This window comes from Euwallacea similis, chromosome 5, assembly GCF_039881205.1.
Source record: "Euwallacea similis isolate ESF13 chromosome 5, ESF131.1, whole genome shotgun sequence".
In the NCBI taxonomy this organism is placed as follows: Eukaryota; Metazoa; Arthropoda; class Insecta; order Coleoptera; family Curculionidae; genus Euwallacea; species Euwallacea similis.
Window position 1 is genome coordinate 5,164,910 of NC_089613.1, and position 20,585 is coordinate 5,185,494.

At 36.4% G+C, this 20,585-nt stretch overlaps 1 protein-coding gene across 1 annotated transcript in view; it reads left to right on the top strand.

Annotated features, from left to right (window-relative positions):
- Positions 1-2,357: 2,357 nt before the first annotated feature.
- Positions 2,358-20,585, top strand: part of LOC136409157 (uncharacterized) — a 30,462-nt gene continuing 12,234 nt past the window's right edge. Inside the window, exon 1 of the mRNA XM_066390488.1 lies at positions 2,358-2,746. Coding sequence (XP_066246585.1) covers positions 2,665-2,746 — 82 coding nt within the window. The 5' untranslated portion in view covers positions 2,358-2,664. The remainder of the gene's footprint in view (positions 2,747-20,585) is intronic.

Here is a 20,585-nt window from a genome sequence, read left to right on the forward strand (position 1 = left end):
TTCCTTATGCTAATCAGATTATAATTAGATTAATCATGTGCTTTATCTGGTAAATAATTAATCGCTCGGGCCAAATGTGAATTCTTACTGTCTCAATTACGATTTTTGCACAACTATCAGGCGCTTTTAATTTAGATTATCGCGAAACCATGACTCGTTAATTAATTTGAACTGAGGATGGTTCTTGTCTTTCGAGCAAATCTTCCATCTACATATTTCAACTATTTAAATTTCAGCGCGCACAGTTAATATCTTCAATGCAAAGGCGAAAGTAAAAATTCCTGGAGTCGCCGAAGAACCAGTTGCAGATCTGCCCACAGAGTTGTGTTGTGTATCGGGGTTTTTGAACTTTATAGCCTCAGATCTTGCAGTTGATGCAAATAAAACGGATGCCGATAAATCAGAATAATAAATTACAACTTTGTCAACAATCGTACGTGCAAGTCCCTAAGAAAATAATCACCGATAGTTTCATTCAACCTCGGGGATATAGCGAAGTGTGAGCAAGTACTTAAAAATGCATAGCTCTGAAGCTAGGAAAGTTAGGAAAATTGTTTTGCTCCCCATGACCGCTCTAAGTGTGCTCTATACACAGGAAAAGTTACAAACTTGTTGAGTGAACGCTAGTGAAATTAGAGCTACAGATGTCCACTCTAGGCAAACACATGTAGTCGAAACTGGGTCAACATTTTAAAATTTTTATCACTGCAGACAGGACAGATGGAGATGTCGTTACATTCCGTACAATAACTCTAAGCAAAGTGTATAAGCAAAAAAATGTATTCCTTTGTTCACTGAATACCACACGGATAAAACTATCAAGCGATTTCTTCGGACAAATTTATGTTTCGACCTTTACCTTTTTGTTTTTCGGTATCTTTATTGTGTTAAATTCTTTGAAAATCAGGCATTTTTCTTTACTGACATTTTTTATACTGCATTTTAGACATTTTAAATCGGGAAAATACTGCAAATCAATGAACAGAGAAAAATACAAGGTGTTGTTAATATACGTGGCCAAACTTCAACTGGTGGTTCTTTGAGTGATTCTAAAACGAAAAGCTTAAATAAACATAGGTCCAATAATGCTTCGTTTTCAAGATACAGGGCGTCGAACTTTTCTTTCAAAATTTCTTTTTCGTAAAATTATGAATAATCGTTTAGCCGATCTTGTTGAAATTTGACAGTGTTATTAATGGTTAACATTGTTTTTTACGCAAAACTGATTTTTTTTAAACTTTTATATTTTGTTGTATTAAGCAATTAGAAATATAACTTTTTTGTCCTTTGAATTTTTTTGCGTTAAGTTGTATTTTTAGTCGCTTCAAGCGAAAAAAAATACAAGTTTTAGAAAATCAGTGGAGTATAAATAATAATAATAATCATAAATAACACTGCCAAATTTGAACGAAATTGGCTAAAGAACTGTTAGGATTTTTACGAAACAACGATTAAAAAAAAATTTACACCCTGTATCTTGAAAACGAAACATTACCGAACCTATGTTTATATAAACTTTTGATCTTGGAATCACCCAAAGGATCACCTGTTGAAGTTTGCCCACATACTTAAATAGCACCCTGTACAAGAGGAATTGCTAATCCAAACATTTTGCTAATTTTTTCTGGTACGCCATTTTTTTTATGGATTCGTATTGCAAATTTGCCACAAATTCTACATTAGAAACTCGTGGCCGATGCAGCAAACATCGCGCATTTCTATATACAGTGGCGGAACGATTTTTTTTTTACGTGTCGCAATAGTTTACATATCCTTCTTTAATAAAAAGAAAACATTTTACTACGCCACTGTTAACGTTGTTTATTACAGTCAAAAAGCGCCAAACTCCAAAATATTTCTAATACTATTTTAGTACATTTTCATATTAAAAGCCAGGGACGTCTCTAATGCTATGAATAAAGCTACAATTTTTTTCTCATACATCGATCAGGCTAATGTCTGACTTTCCTGCTTTTAGATACAAGAATTTTGGAGTATTTACCTTAACAATGTTTGCTCGCTTTGTAAGTAGTGTCTGTGACTGTAACTTCACTGGTACCATCTGACTGACAACATTAGAATTTCTTCTATAAAGCCCACTTAGAGCGATCAGTTAAAGCACGCAGATAACTCTCATATATCCCTGATTATACGCAGGCATATAGGTTTCTTAAAATTTTCCCAATTTGGACAACGTTTGTTTATCCACTTTTATGGACATATTTGCTCTGCTCCTCCCCGAAAAAGCGCTGAAAATTTCTCCGCATGTAGCCTCACTTAGCTCTTCCTGCTGGAGCAAATACATGCCTCCGACCTTCGTGAATTCAAAGACATGATTTTTTTTTAAATTGCGTTTCGTTTCGATCCACCACCACCAATTACTGATGTATTCAATCAAATCGTACCTACAACCCGACGAGATACTTCTTGCGACCGAACCACCGCGGATATTAAATCTTGTAGAAAGTGCTTGACGCCGGGAGTCTGTTACCAGCGTTGGTCTCAACTGGTACCGAGTGGTAGACTTCTTGCAAGTAGTTCGACTCGATACGAAATTCGGCGATTTCAATTTGAGCAAAGCAAATTATATAAGTAAATTGACCAATTATTGTCATCGCGATTAGCACCCGGTTACGTGACTATTCCAAAGGTTCAAGGGCGAAAATGCTGGACTTGAGGGTGGTTCTTGCATTGTTGTTTTGTGTGGTGGTGTGCACTGGGAAGGACCGTCAAGAGGTTGCTGCAGGTGAGTGATTTCACGAAGCAATTAAGTGTAATAGTGTCAAAGGACATAGAAGCAATTGTATGGTAATATGGGAGAGAGTAATTTATTGACTGGTTGCTCAAACTGCAGCAAATTGATTTAAGCAGCAATTGTTGCTACAAATGCACTGAGTGCCGCAGACAGAGATAGAAGAAGCTTTTAAGCTCTAAATTTATGAGTTATCGCTATGTACAACCTACTCACGTCAATTAAAATAACATACAGCACTTGCGCTACATACATCATTGGATCGGGGTACTTCTGATTGTCTCAAGATAAAGCCAATTAGTTCCTGCTGCCTGCACCTCGGCTAGTGTCACCAAGAGATAAAAATCTGTAAATTTATTCAGCTATTTTATTTTATTTCCAATAAAACGCGAAACTTTTCTCTTAATGGCTTTCAGGTGGTACCAACGAGGAGGAAGTCGGATCGCTGTTTTCACGTTTGCCCTCAAGTTCGAATATTTTAAAACCTTTCGTAATGCCTGTTTCTCGCACTGAGCAATTCCTTAATTACTTATCTATTTCCCAATGGCGTGGATTTTCATGCCATATAGCTTATCTCAACGACCTGCAGAACTAAAGTTCGTTTCCTTCAACGAAAAAACATTACGGCAATAATTGATTTAAACAAATCCGGAACTGCAGTTGATCATTAACGACCACTTCCGAATCAAATGTTTGACATTAATAATGCATTAGCCTTAGTTTCTCCTGCACCCAAATGGTAAATGGGATAAGTATTGTAATACCAATGTATTTATTGATTAGACCACAAGGGCAAGGCGATCGGGTTGACAACACCTTATGGGTCGGCAAATTGTTGTGGGAAGGACATGTGAGCTGAGTAATAGAAAATGCATGTAATACTAGACGAACAGGTATTCGTAATGTGTTTGTTCTTTGCATGACTGAAATTAGGGCAAATTAGCGGGCTGGCACAGAGTGCGGTTCACGGTTGAACAACAAAGCTCATGCGAAGGAGTTCGTAAGTTAACAACGCGCAAAAAACGGGACAACTATGGCATTCCTCTCTGATTTGGGGGTGTAATGTATTTTTATTGCGAGATGGACGAATTTGAAAATTCGCATAAATGATATGAAATCTATAAACTTTCAATGACAATGGTAACGTTTTTGTGATTTAGTCGCGGGAAGTCGTTCTTCCTAGTTCGACTAAGAACAAAAAACACATTGATAAATGCTACAGTCTTGGGATATAATCAGCTGGTCGAGTTTTTGAAGCTCTAAATTTCGCGCGACAAAATATTTGTCGTTCATGGATGCACGGCAACTTTTAGAAACATTCAATGACGATTCTAACGTTCCGGCGATCAGCAACAAAGCGAAAAAACACGTGAAGCTGAAAAAAATCCATTCACAAATGTTGGACTCTTGTGATTTAGCCAGTTGAATGAGCGAATTCAGTTATGGACGTGTTGAGACTGGCGCAAATTCCACGGCAATTATTAGCAGGCCTGTCGCATACCGAACTGAAGATGAGAAATCTCATTAGGAATAATGGGGTTACTATAATAGTGAATTAACACTCTTCTCGTTACACTCTTCTGTGACATAAGCAGCTTGATTAATTCATGAAAACATGAATTGAAAAGCGCCACGTTCTTACATAAGAACGCGCTGTAATGTTTTATCTATGAGGCTCGGAAAAATTATCGAAATGCTGCGAACTAATGTATCGAGAAATGATACATTGTTGTTACATAGTCGTGGGAAAGTGTTGAGCATTCTGAGAGAATTCAAAATTTCATGTTGAGGCTTCGAAAGTAGCACTAATGTGAAAAAGGGGATTGTCACGTTCTCATCGTCCAGCCTCAAGGCTGGAATGAAATGTTTTGACAAACGTTACAATCTTGCGTTCTAGTCACGGACAATTTAAGCTCTTGTGTTTTAACACTTTGAAGCATTCCATGCTGATTTAATACTTTTGATTGTGCCACAACTCTTGCAGTTTAAAAACCTGCGCAGATGCGAGTTTAGCAGAGTTACTGAGCCAATGTAAACTCAAGATTTCTCAGTTTTCCTTGAACGGCAACAATTTTCACACCCAATTCATGACGAACTTTCCTCTATCTTCATCATCATCACCTTTCAACCTTCACTTTTCAGCTCGCATTCCAATTTTTTCCCACGATTCGATCCTATCTAAAGGCAATAATTCTAGTTCGGGATCTCTTGACGTCGTTCCGACTGCAATTCCGACGTGGTTCTCATGTCGGTGCACTCCCATGGATTCGATAAATGTCAGCAGAGCTCTGTTAAAGGTCTGCTGGTCTATTGGCAAACAATTGAATCAATATATTTATTTACTTGCTTTGGTGCTAAGTAACATTGACCTAGGACTATTAACGTAGACCGCCTGAAGGGGTACCGATCTGCTGCAAATGTTAAACACTTTATACAAGTTTAAGTCATCTGCTTCTTGGGTGGAGTAGGTAAATACGTGTGCATGTGAGCAATTATTTGCATTGCTTTTTTACGTACAACAGATGTTTTTGGTCATAAAGGGAAACATTTGATGGACGCATTACAGGAATTCATGACTGCCAATCCCGTTTAAAAGACTTCCAAACGTCGGTCTCGTCATTTCTCCTCCTCACACACCCGAATTGTTTCACTGTGACCTTTCGCGACCCACCTATAGGATGTTATTAATCTATAAATTTATTTAAAAAAACAGTGTCTGCCCGGAGGCCGTGCTCTCCTGCAAGTTCCTCCTCTAAATACGTCTGTATGATTAATTCTCTGTCGCAATTATTAAGATTTGCACTGGGAGAGGTGCCCTCAGGGGGTTAGAAAAACGCTCGATTTTCTGAAGATTTCGCCATATCGTGCAAATTATCTTAACTCAGCCTGCTTCAGAGTTAGGAGTGGAGAATTAACCTTAAAAAATCGTTAATAGGGTCAAGTAGTTCTGTGCCCTTTATTAAAGGTCATTTAAAATATTGATACTTAAAAACCAGAGACGTATCAGTCTAGATTTTTAGAATTTCTTGTAAATCAGTTTATGCAAATGCGTTAAAATACATTTTAGGTTTTAAAAGAGCATGTACGCCTCTGCATTATGCCTGGAACGGTACGTCAAGGCCTCATATATGTCGTAAAAAATTGGTGTGAGGGTTGCTCACAAACCAGAGGCGTATCAGCCGAGTAAGTTACCTGTTCAGAAAAAGATTTTGTGTCAAGTTTCAAGAAGTACGCGACGCTGTTTTGATCTCAGGGATTTCATGAAACATTCAGGCTTTAGCGACTTAAAAACAGGGGAGTACGAGTATTAACTGCTTACACAACGAAGGAAGCTCTAAGGACCCTTCATGCCGCTTCCAATGCAGTAACGCCTAGTTTACAGTAATATTTCAGTAAAACTTATACATCTCTGCAGATTGGAAGTTCCATGGTGCTGAAACGCTAATTTCTAATGCGATTTGCAACAATATGTGCTACATAGCCAAATTCGTGGACAGGCATCTAATTTTTCCGTTAGTTACTTGTAATACGTAAAAAATTAACATTGCAAAAGCACTAACTTATACCTTTATCAAAAACTACTATGCAGTATTAGTATTGACCCAGATATGGTTATTTTGGGTTATGTCCGATTCGAAATGCATTATTTACACATGTTCCTGTCGTCGTACGGCCACGAGACTGAGTTACTTATTTATTTATTTATTTTTTTTACTTTTCACCTTAATTATCCTCATTGCTACTACACAGTAATTAATACGTCGAACTCGTTATAAAACCTATTAAAAGAGGCATCGGGTGTAACCAAGTAAGTACCAGCAAATGATCGTATCTATACATTTGAAATTAAGACTGAAATTGCGCATTGTTAAGGAGGTCAATGTAAAATAATTAGATTTTCCGCAATTACGACGAAAACCAAAACTGTCTGAGCAGATGCAGAAATAGCTGTTTTGAAAGCCTTTTGCAAAATCCGGTCTTAACTACGTTACGGCAGTCTGTTCCGCCTTAACTTGCGAACGCGATACATTTTGCACGTCACTTAGTCTTAATTATACAGAGGTTGCCTGTGGGAGATAACACAATCCGTATATGGAAAATCGTACTTTAATGTATTTTCGAAATTTGTAGTTTTCTTTTGTGGAAAAAACCTGACATTTAAAAAAAAAACAAAATAAACATTAAGTAACTTTATCGTGTAAAAGTGCGCTAATGTATCTATTACCTGCGCAGTATAAAGTAGTTTATACTGCGTTCCGATTTACCCAAAAAGTACTAATTTTTTATATTTATGATGTTTATATTTTTTGATTATGATGTCATATATTTGCTCATTTTTTCCTACTAATCTAATAGTGCAAAAATAATTGTTGCATGGGATTTGAAAAAAATAACCTTTTTGAGTTTACAAAGTCTAAATTTAAATTATTTTTTCAAAAACTTGTTCAAATATTTTTCTGAATTTTTTAATTATTTATAAAAATTTGTTAATTTTTCAGTAATTTAAAATTTATTCCATCAATTTACGTCAAATAATTTTGTAGATAAACAAGGTTTAGTAGAGCTCTACAAGTATCGAATAAATCATAAAAATCAAAATAAATCAAAACCAGTTGAAAATCCGTACTATGTTGATTATGAAACTTATGTTTATTTTCGATAAAAGACTAATTTTCGTTAAAAAAAACTGTCATGTTCCATTTAAAAAAATTAAGTAAAGGTTAATTTTCGGTTTAACCGGAAATCATATCATGTTGAAAATATTTCTACAACGTCACGTTTTTTTCATAAGACAAAAATGCAAACTTCAAAAATACATTAAACTTGTAATTTTCCCATATACGGATTGTGTCGGCTCCCAAAGGCGAACCCTGTGTTCATAAAGGGTTTATATTTACCCTTACTATCGCCACTGATTTTTAGACGGAGGTCTTAGTTAATTTGAAAAAGGTGCTTTTCAAATCAATAAACACAGGGACGTAGGTATCAATTTTTTTCATATTTTGCTGGTCGGACCATCCATCGTCTTTTTGAAATGAGGTTGTAGAGTTTCAATCCTAGTCCGATTACAGAACTGAAATGGCTAGTTCGTCCATTTAAAGATCTGGTATGAACATCCATCCCGATTTTTTGGAAAAAAAAAATTTACCATATGTATAAAACCAAATAAAAAATAAATTCTTTATTCATGAAGACTGCGTTCAATGCAATTAATCTGGATCAGGACCAAAAGTCACCACGTTCTAACAAAATGAAGAAACGATTGAAGAGCGTGCTTTTTCTGCCAGTAACAAAAATTTTTTTTCGAATCTCTGATATTATTTGAATATTCACTTCAAAGCACACCTCATCTCTTAAGACTGATATATTAAAAAACCTAGTGATAACACTGACTCAGAATCAAAAGCTGCCATCATGTTCTGGGGAAATGAAGAAACGAGAGTAGAGACTTGCTGGTTCTGTCCAAATAGTGACCTTCTTCTGAAGGTTCAAGAGTTCTTTGCGAAGATCTGCAGTAATATTCCGATAATGCCTTTGGAACTGTTTCGGTCACAATTTCGAAAATGTTATTACCGTAACGGTTATTGCGCAGAGACGATTATAAGTTACATAAGTATGAGGTACTTAGCGGCGACGGCGCATGAGGTGGTTATACGAGGGCTGTCGTTTATATTTTACGTACAAGGACATAGATGGCGGCACTACTTATATGTCATTAATAAAACTTCACTTGAACCTCTAGTTAATCTAAATCGAACGCTTCGGGGCGATACATATAGTGTTGGAGGTGCAATGAATTTTCAAAATTGACAAGTTGTTCGAACAATGGAATTAAATCGAGAAAATTTTCCTTTAATAATGTTTTACAACTTTTGAAAACAATTATCTCAACGAGAATGTCTGGCCGATTTGGCTTCTGTTTTTGGCAATGGAACACCACGTCAGTCGACAATTTCTCGTTGGTATGAAGAATTGATGTCGACGTGGATGAGTCTTAGCGACGATCTAAGAGCAGGTGCACCAAAACGACGGTAACCCAGAAAAAGATCGATGTTGTGCGCAGGCGTATCAAGGAAGATCGACGCGTGACATATCGCGAGATCGAAGCATGATGATGATGATGAAGCATCATTGGAGATTTCAAAGACCTTAATTAAAAAATTTTAGATGAAAAATTATTTGTAAAAAACTTAATGTCCTGTTGGATACCATATCTGTTGACCGAAGAACAAAAACGAAGTTAGGATTAATTGGCGTCAAAAAATTCTAGACCGCTTCAACGCGGGAAACTCTGAAAACGTCTACAACATCGTCGGTGGTGATGAATCGCTGATTTACTTATGTGAACCTGAAAATAAACGCCAGTCATCTGCTCGGGTGTTCCAAGGTAAAGAAAAACCAACAAAAGTTATTCGTTTTCGAAGTGTGTTTAAAAAATGGTCCTGACATTTGCCTTCAAAGCAGACTATCTAACAACAATTCTCCTGAAAGATCAAAGATCTGCTACTGCCGATTGGTATATAACCATTTGTTTGCCGGAAGTCATCGCCGAGCTTAGAAAAACCAATCTTAAACGACGAATTATCCTTCATCAGGACAATGCAAGTTCACACCCAGCTCACAAGACAATGGAATTTTTAACGGAATAAAACGTCGAATTGTTACACTGTCCTCCGTACTGCCCCGACTTATAAGGGGGTGAAATTAATTCGTAGCGTTTTCTAAAAGATGGCGCTACTCAACTATCCATACCCACACACAGGAAAGTAAATATTATATTTTCCATAAAGGTATTGACAAGGCGCATCTTTTCTACTATATGACATTTCGTTATTGTGCTCATAACATTTTGTTGTGTGTCATCAAATATGTCGATGTTTGTGCCTGAAAAATTTCTTTTTCGAGGAGTGTTATTTCATCCGTCCATATGAAGAAAAGTGCCACGGAAAGTCACCATATTTTAGTGAATGTTTACGGTGAATATGTTCTAGCTGAGCAAACGTGCAGAAAGTGATTTGTGCGGTTCAAAAATGAAAATTTTGGCTTGGAAAACAAGGAACGTCTCGGAGAGTCGAAAAAGTTTGAAGATAAAGAATTGGTGACATTGTTCGACGAAGACCCCTGCCAAACGCTTCGAGAATTATTCGAATCGCTTGGAGTTGACTCAACGATGGTTGGAAAACGTTTCAAAGCCATTGGAATGATATAAAAGCAAGGAACCTGGGTTCCATATGAGTTGAAGCCAAGAGACGTCGAACAACGTTTAGTCACCTGTGAGCAAGTACTCCAACGGCAGGCAAGGAAGGGATTTTTACATCGAATAGTTACTAGTGACAAAAAGTGGGTGCGGTACGACAATTCTAAGCGCAAAAAATTGTGGGGTTTGCCCGGTCATGCTTCGATATCATCCCCCAAGCAGAATATTCAAAAGAAGATCATGCTGTGCATATGGTGGGATCAACTGGGCGAAATCCATTTAGGAACTGCTCCAACCGAGCGTAACCATCATTGGGAACCTCTACAAACTTCAATTGGCGCGCTTGAGCCGAGCATTAAAGGAAAAGCGCTCGCAATTTGAGGATCGACACGACAAGGTGATTTTGTTGCATGACAATGCCAAACCCCATGGTGCGAAAGTCGTAAAAACTTATTTGGAAACGCTGAAATGGAAAGTTCTGCCCCAGCCGCCATGTTCACCAGATATTGCTCCATGTGATTTCCACTTGTTCCGGTCCATGGCGCATGGCTTGGCAGAGTGGCACTTCGACAACTACGAAACTACCAAGAGATGGATCGATTTATGTATCGAAACTAAAGATGAATAATTCTTTGGGCGTCGTATCCGTGTTTTGCCAGAAAGATGGTAAAAATAGTGGAAAACGATGGACAATACTTTGAGTAATGCCACTGGAATGGTATTTTCGTAATAAACCATCAAACTTTGCAAAAAAACGCTACGAATTAAATCCATCCTCACATAAGTTCCAACGATTTCTTGAAAATCTCGACAACGATTCTATGAAAATCAAGAACGGATTGCGTGGTCAAAGGGTCCAGTCGCCGGAAGACCCAGTCGATGCCTTCAAAAACATCATTTTGGCTGTACTAACAAACGAGTGGTACAACTGCTGCTGCAGAAGTGGTTCCAGCGTATGTAAAAGTGCATTAATCTTCGCGAAGAATACCTCGAAAAAAAATTTAGTGCTTTATTCTAAGTCTACATGCAAAATTTAAAAGGCAGCCCTCGTGCCATCCTTCTGACCACAGGGCTACCACTAAGAGGTCACATTTTTCGGTAACTTTTAGCGATCTGTTTGGAACCATCCAATCGGTAGGTACGTAAGCCTGACATTATTTCGCATTTATGTGGAGTTTAATCGCCTAAACGCGAGCTTTCAAGCTTGTCTGCGCCCATTAAGCGACTTCACGCAAACTTTTCAGATTCCTCGTCGGCTCAAGTGAAGAAATAACTTCCATTAAAAACGTTGCAACAATGCCATCGCTTCTAATAACAAATGCAGACGCAATAATCCAAATAGCTATAAAGCGGCCACATTATTGTTATTGAATTCGACGGTATATTATACGGTTTCGCAATGCATATACACGTTGACAATACTTTCATCATAAGGAAACCTATTTAAAAAAGGCTTACAGACGACATAATGCATCGTGATTTAACAATCGATTAAGAAAATCGACATTTTTCAACGGATTAAAGCAGATTTCTCATGGTTTTGAAACATCCTTAGATTTGGCATTCCGACAGGCAGTGGCTGTTGAAAAATCCTGCCATTACGCAACTAGTGTAATAATAATTTTTGTTATTTTTTCCTCGATTGAAAAAACGTTACGTCACGAAATTGGGGCTTTCTGTAATGAATTTTATCCCAACCTAAGACAAATTCGAGAATGATTAATGGCCAATATGCTGCACAACAGGCCAATTCGCTAAACATAAATGTGTTACGTAACCGAAAAGCGAGAAAAGAAATTATTATAAGTGGCCTAGTCGCTTTCTTTTTATTGTGTGAAGGATACGAGTAGTCGTTTCCGTACTGAAACGGGTTCTTAATGAAATTGTTATTATCCCATACGAGCTGCTAAACCTTTGCACTTAATTATAAATCGTGGGATTAGACATATTACACCTACAGTGGCTTGAATTATAGAGATTATAGGTCATTAAAAAAATTACTTTTCGCACATAAAATCCGGACAAGTTTCAGGGTGCCTTTACCCAATGTTTTAGCGTATTGCCGCTGCTCTTACCTCAATTTATTATGCGTTTACGTTTCTTCGGAAAAGAGAAAGGACTATAGTACTACCAATATGGTACTACTACAACCATCGTAAAAATCATTGATGCACTCTTGACGTTGGTGTTATCGATGCTAATTTATCTCTTGTGTTGCCATTGGCAATTTGTTTTATGTCTGCTTCTATTTCCTCGTTTTTATTGGCAATAGAGAAAGAAGGCTAATAATTTGCGAGTATATTCGATGGTTCCGTACTGCCTTTAAACAGTGTTAAATATACGCTTGAAGACATCAGATGGAGGAAGAAAAAACGACGAAACTAGTTTTTGATCTTTTGGAAAAACTGAAGTGCAAGAAGGATCACATGAATCTCCACGTTACATGAATGGTACGTTAACCATATTACACACACTACACCAGCACCTCCAACAATCAAAATGCAACACCAGTAATTTACTGTCGCTTTAAAAGTTAATAATATTTTCTCATTAAGACTTCAATCGCGGTATTCTTTAAGAATATGAATCAACAAACGGCGGTGACACCTCTTTTAGTTCCTGAGATATAAATGTGAGATCTGCTTGTCAGACCGCTTAGTTGTACATAGCTTGTAAATATTATTCTGTAAGTTAGGATTAAGGAATGGGGCACGAGGGCGATTCACTCTTAAGGTACGCCCATGGTTGGTATTACCCTGGATTTTTTCCACGACGCTCTGTTGGCATGGGAAGTACAATGCTGGTTCCCTTCGGCGAGGTCTTCGCCAAGGGCTGGGTGCCAGATGTGGACGCAGCGGCTCCATGCGGAGGGCTGTCCCGATGCTTTTAAGTATTGTCTAGACATGGTACGCCCATGGTTTACGACCATGGATGTTAATACTTAGGGCTAGGGAGGAAGCGGATCGCTCTCTTTTTCCTGGCTTCCTGCTGGACTGAAGACTCAGGGGTCGTGCCCGCGGTTTTTTGCTAAGTTTTATCTAATATATTCGTATCGTTAAGTTAATGTGGCTATCATTGAAAGGTCCCTAAAACACAATTACTGAAGCTTCAATTGATAAACCCCTAGGGGATTAATAAAACATGTCAGTAGAATTTTGTGCGGCGATGCCACCCAGAATGATTTTTTTTGTTGGTAAAAGTTTATTAAAATAGCAGAGGCGTACTAAGGGTGGGGTATATTTACAAATTTACTGAAAAACGGGAAAAAAGAAAAAAGTTAGATTCTATCTCACCGGATTTGGAATTTGTTTCTTCGTCGAGTCTCGCTACGCCACTGCTTCGCATTTCGTCAAGCTGTAGACTTTCGAAAATAAATATAGTGATTCAACTAAAATAAGGCATTGGCGTGGAATGATTTCCTTGAAGTAAGAAAATTTTGAAACTTTTCTTTCTCAAATTGAATCATCTGTCGAACCTGCTAACCTGGAGCCTCGGTGCTCCACTGCTGCTTCATTTTAAAGCAACATGATAATTTTTATGAGTGAAACTAAAAATCACGCGAAAGCGCATTGGCGTAGTAAGTTTTCCCTTGTTATGAAAATTCTTCTTCCTTGAAATTTTTCTTCAAGTCGATAACCTCCACTGCTTCGCAGTAAATGAGGTTGACAATTTTTATAAATACACATTGGCGTAGCACGTTTTTCCTTGGAGTGAGACATTTTTGAAAGTCTCTCTATCTTAACATGAACCTTCTCTTGAAGCCCATAACCTTAATTCACTTCCAAGGATGCTGATGTCGTGTGTGTGGATAGAAGTGGATAATATTTGTAAATATACTTAAGAAACAGAACTGTAGTTGGAGTAGAGCACATTAGCGTTGCATGTTTTTGTGTGGAGTAGGGAATTTTTGAAAATTCTTCTTATGATTGAATTTTACCTTCAAGATGATAGCTTAAAGTTTCAGAACGCCATTGCTTCCTGCTAAATTAAGTTAATAATTGTTCGAAATTTACATTGGAAACTAATGGAATTAAAATCGAGCAAAATCACATTGGTGTAGTATATTGTCTTGGAAGAAGAAATTCCTAAAAGTTATTCTTCTTCGAATTAAATCTGCCCTTCAAGCTGACAACCCAAGGTCCCAGTACGTCGCTGCTTCATGTTAAAAGCTCATCGGCGTAGCAAGTTTTTCCTTGAAGTAAGGAAATTTTCGTTTAAAGCTGCTAACCTAGAATTAAGATTTGGACTGGTTGTTGATATGTTACACTTACTTTAACCATTTCCACCTTGATTTACACCACTGTGCACATTAGAATGTAACCTTTATTATATCCACCCAACAATATAGTTATGTAAAAATATGGTGATATTGCCATTTATTGAACTATCACCAATCGGCTGTTGCGGTTTGGAATTGGTTCAAAAACCAATATCTAATTTTACGCATCAGTAGTGTGTTAAAGAGGAAGTACCTCACTCTTAAGGCTCGGTACGTTGGTCAATGAATGTTTAGTCAACTGAAAATTTTACTGCTTATTTAGATTGTAAATGGAGTATGTCCTAAATATGTTTAATGCAATAACAAAATTAAAGAGTAATTTATTTTCTAATATACAACAAATCTTATATTCCAACAGCAGTTGGAAAGTGTACTTTTTTAATGCAGATTGATAGAACTTTCCAAGGTTAATCAGTTAATCAGTTAATCAACTAGGTAGAAATGGTCTGCCTTTAATGGGGTTTGCCTTGCGACATTGGCATTGCAAAAATTACCTAAAACTACAATCGATGTGTAATCGATAATAGGAAAACTGATTTTTTACTGAGGGGCCAGCTAGTTTCGTTGGACTGCGAATGGGCCAAAAATTTCCACGGAAAGAAATTTTTGGGTGTTGACTTGTTATTGAATATCTGCTGAATTTCTATGGGAGATTTCATTGCAATAAAATAGAATTAAGCACATATTCTGTGAACTGCTGAAATCTGTCTTTCTTTTCATTAGATTTTCTGGAAAATTTCAAAGTTAAAAAAATCTTGGATACAAAATATTCTATGGGCGTAGAATAAAGCTTCTATTGTCCAGCCTTTCTTTCCAGGCTCTTTTTTGAGAGTTGATAAGAAGTTTTTTGATCCTCAGAGTTTGTTTAATTTGCAACTCTGTAACATTTCAGTTCAGATGACCCTTAGAAACTATACCTACCAATATTCCATTAGTACTAAAAAAAATGTGCCAAGGAAATATTCTAGGAATGACTGTTTTTTCCAGACTACCCTTATATTGATGAAAGAAGGAAAACTCTTCTGGTCATTGAAATCCTTCCTTTCCATCCTTCCTTAGGGGATTTCCTGTCTGTGAAAACGAGGAAATCGCTTGATCCCTGAGAGTCTTCCTGTCTCGATCTATTAAATTTCCCAAATGGAAAATTCCTTAAAAGGAAACATGGATTTGATGACCTTAGGAAAATCTCCTGACATGTAAGAGTTTTTCTGAGTTTTTTTACTATCATCTGCAAGGCTGCTTTCCATCAGAGAACGCCCCTAACCCGAACTAACCGGAACTCACTTGGGAGCTGCTGATCTCTCGTTTTCTTTTTTAGGATCTCCCGCTCTACGCGAACACAGTAGCGCACATTTTCGAACAAATAAAAACTTACACTACTCCCCTGCTCATGAAAGTTGTATTTAACTTTCAATTACAATAATTAAATTCCTATACAAATTACTAATAAAGCATTACATGCGTATTTAAAATTATTAATTTTTCATTGTATGGGAAATTGACCAGTTGTTTATTATTTACCTATTGGTTCCTTACGTAATAAACATGTCAATCAGTCTGATTCAAAGAGACATACTGGGTTAATGATTATTAACTATATGTAGCTTTCGAAGGCAAAAAAACTAATAAGGTTTTCTTTCTCCAGTTTTTCAATCGCCGTGCCTGATAATTGGTTACTTTGGTACTTGCAGTGTATTATTTCAAAATAGTGCGGTGAAATCCTATTATCGTTAAGCGGTCTTCTGAGGCGTTATAACATATGCGGAATGACAAATAAATCTCATTTTAATCCATTCCCCATCGTTGAAAATCATTATTTCCTGATCCTCTTCAAAGAGATTTTACTAGAATGTTCTCGATCTTTCGCGATTGTTCTCGACTACACCCGCCCACTTCCAGAGATTTTCTTTGTGGCTATTAATAGTTCAAACATTTCTTACTGTGAAATTTTCTTTAAAATTGCGAAAATCCACAGAGCAGCTGCTAAAAAATATCTTCAATCAAACCGTGCAAAGCTCTTGAACCACGATCGATTTCCTAAACACCCTTCTCTTTTTCGACACTGAAATCACGAAGCTTTAATGCCTGAAACCGAACAAGAGGTGCAGCTTAGGAAGAATCCTCTCTAGTCAATTTGCCTTAAAACTAGCCTGAACAACGACCTTCCTTATTGCCATGATAGATAAAGCCATAAATTATTGGTATTATAACAAATTGTTTTCAAAGCAAATTGCTCCTTTCTCTCAGGCCTTGGGAAGTTACGAGAACTTTCCTGCAAGCGAAATTGAACTTAATAATTACTTGCAAATCGCCATGTTTCAAATGCAGATCTTTTTGATGTCACAATGTAAGTCAGGACAATGTATCCTTTAATTAGAATTGATACTCTCGTTTTCTTTCCTCAGTTGTCAAGATACTCAATTCTTATTCTTCTGAGAACTCACTTTAGCTTCCCATAACAGTTCTCGTTTCATACTAGCTAGGGAGATGATATAGAGATAATTTCATAGTTTCTAAAGCACATAGGCAAACCCGATAGTTAACCAAAATTTGCTTTAACTTGGGAGGAAGACTACTGTAGCTAAAGGCTTCAGGTGCAATCAAGTTTGGACACAGAAGTTAATTTTGCTGCAAGAAACTGACCTCTCAATTTTTCATATTCAAAAAAATCTCAGTGATTTGATTGAGAGGGACAAGAACATAAATTTTGTAAGAATGTAGTCAACAAAAGACATATGTTACGCCAATGCACTTTCATAAGAAAATACCTCAAAGAGTGTTTGTTGATTCTTAAATTTGGAATTCCAATACATTGATGAACAGTGACGTAGCGGAGGTGAATATGAATTTATTTGAAAACATGGGAAAAAATTTACTAAACATTAAGACGATTTCTATAAATGAAGAAGACAATGTCTATAAGTGGAAAATCTGATGTATGATGATTTAAATTTTCAAAAATCGGTGGACTTAAAACCTTATTTTCTCGATTTTTATTACACTCTGGATTAAGTCATATGCTCCTCTGGTGTAGTCACCAAATTTTTATTTTTCTAAGTATTGTTAAAAAAAATCAGTGAAATTTAAACCCTGTCTTCAGGATTTTTAATACACTGCAGGTTTGAGCCATGTGCGCTTCTGGTTTTATTCAAACGAGAGTGCAAATTTGGCAATTTACTGATACTTATCGCTATACTGGGTGTCATTTAAATATCTGGCCAAACTTCAAGGGTTGATTTTAAGACGAAAATTTTATATAAATATAGATCCGGTAATGTTTCGTTTTTAAAATACTGGGTATCAGACTTTTTTTAATCGTTACTTATTAAGAAAAGACCCCTAAATAACCAGAACATTTAAACTAATATGACGTTGAAACTTGGTGACCGATTTTAATGTAGCACAAAGAAACTTCTTAAGCTAGAAATTGTTTGTACCTTTTGTTAGTAGCGTGCACAGAGATAAAGCTGGAAAATTACGAAAAATCAAATAAGAAAAACTCTTTATTAAAACTACACTTAAACAAATAGTACGATTTTTTTTAGTGAAAAAAACATTTAACAAAAAATAAATGCCAAACTTCGATCAAATCGACTAAAGGATTATTAAGATTTTTACAAAAACATGATTTAAATAAAAAGTTTGACACCACATATTTTGAAAACGAAGCATTACCGGGCCTATGTTTATATAAACTTTGCATCTTAGAATCACTCAAAGAATCACCAGTTGAAGTTGGACCACGTACTTAAATAATACCCTCTATATCGTCATAAAATAATGACCAAATATTAGTGGCTTCAAGTATGGCAATTTTTCAAAAATCAATATTATTAAAACCTCGTTTTCAGAACTTTTCGTAAACATACTTCAGATTCCAGTACGCCTCTGGTTTGATTCAAATGACAGTGCCAATTTGACGTACTACAGAGGACAGTCAGAGCCATCTTTCTTCATAAAATGACAACCAGATTTCGATTTATTTAGGTTTTGTGAAATGTTTGAAGGCAAATTGCGATATTTTTAGAAAATCAGGGAAATTAAACATTAATTTATTGCAAAACAAAAGCGCAGGATTTGAATATTTTCGCAGGAAAAGTCAGTGTTATGCAAGAGCAGATCAATTTTTGCGACTGACACGTTTTTGGCGAGAGTCGAATTTGCTTTTTGCTTGTATGATATATGCCCCCCCCCCCTGTTCAGAACTATCTACCATCCTGATTTAAAGAAGCAATTCACCGCCTTTCATTCCTCATTTCCGATTAGGTAAATCCCAATCAGAGGCCACTTCTAATCATGTATATTCATCTCAGAATTACATAATAAGAATCAAGGAAGTCTTTTCCCCTCGTAGACACGTTGTTCGTCGAATTGTTTTTATCTTGAGGCGGCTAGTTAGCAAAATACCACTCGGAGTTAACTAAATGCCTCAGCTTTAAACCGAGCTTCCTGTACCTTAGATGTAACGAACCATAGTGCAATAATTCTTGACAATTATTTAGGTTCCAATGAACCAAAATTACTCGAGAAAATTTATGTAATCGTCACTCGTGCACGTACCAGCACTACCAAGGAAAAAATACTCAGATGGCCAACATCTGTTCAATTATTTTAATGATCCAGCTACACGGCAAGATAATATAAATACCCTAAGATGCGGACTTCTGTTTATGTAAAAGTAAAAGTCAGGTTTTTGGATTATCGGCACAGATAGATCCAATTTAGATCAAATACTCCACGTGATGATGTTGCAATATGTCCGATGATTGTTATTTATTTGTTTAGGCAGTTACGGATATTGTGGACTCACATGCGTATGCCTTGAAAGTAGGCATTTTTGTTGTGCACAATTTTTGCGACGGAGTTCTGAAATTGCCACATTCACATTTTCTTCTTTTAACGCTGTTAAATTCTGCAATGCTGCATGTGGCATGAAGAAATGAACCTATGAGGGAATTTTAAAAATGCTTATTTATTGGAGCAAAAAAACCGATCAGCGTGACGGTTTTTGCGCCCTGAAATCCCGGACGCGAGAAAAGTTTTCGCTATCTGTCTCAGAAATTGAGCAATATTATGTAAATTTCCATCGAAAACTGAAAATTTCAGGTTGTTATACACTTGAATTATTTTACACCTGTATAACTGATTTCATCCGACAGCTTTTTGGCACGCCTCTGATTTTATTCTGTGTTTTGAATCAAAGCAATCCGATAAAGAATAGAAGTGCACAGTGGCGTATAATGTTTACTTAAACTTTGAAAAATTGCCGAAAGTTTGCAAGTGTTCATTAGTACGCTTGTGAGCAGCGCTAAAGGATGAGCTGTAGTACACCTCTAGTGTTATTATTCCATTGTAGTTTTCGTTCAAGGAAATTGGCACACTTAAATATAATACTTTTTCATATTTCATATTACTCTACAGGATGAATCTCAAGTTTCTTTTAACACGATATAGACCTCAAAAAATTAAGCAAAATATTTATAGAGCTTTTTTTTGAAATCTCAAAAACAACCAAAATATTTGCGTATGAAAAGAAAGTGAAAAAGATTTAGACTTTTTAAATAACCATTTCTCTAACAGGTGGATAGATCGCAATGGATCAATGAAATGGCCTGCGGGATCACCAGACCTAAATCCATGTTATTTTTATCTGTGGGGTTATATGAAAAGTTTGGGGTTCACAGCTGAAATTAACACGGTGGCAGAGTTGCGTGAACAAATAGAAGACGCCGTAGAAATACTTGGAAGAAAAGATCCCTTGTAGCAGCATGTACCGAGTCGTGGGTAAGGCCAGCAACAATTTGTGTAAATGAAACCAATGGTGACAATTTCGAACATCATTTGTAGCCAGTCTCGAAGTGAATCATAATTAAAGGTTTTATTATTTATGAAAACGTCCATAACCCATTATTTCGGTTGTTTTTAAGATTCCGAAAAATGTCATATAAAGATTTTGCTTAGTTTTTTGATGCCTATGTCGTGCTAAAAGAGAAACTTCTACTTAAGATTTACCCTGTATATTTTTAAATATGTTTTGTGAGAAAAATCTTTTTGCCTGGCTGTACTCTAAATGTGATTTATACACTTGCTTTCTTATAGAAAGTTCTGCAACATTCGTATTTAATTTAGATACATTCCTGCTTTCTCACAAATTACATGAAATTTTTCAGTATTATAAAAAATAAGCTGTAGCGCTTATACAATCAAAAATCAGTAGTGTAATCAGACTTTAAGCACGATTACACGAAAATAAATTTGGGTTCCGTACGCCTCTGATTTTTACAAGTTTTTGATGATGAAAGAGATTTTTTCCAACCGGCGAATAAGTTTTTTGGAAAAAATCAGTGGTATAACTA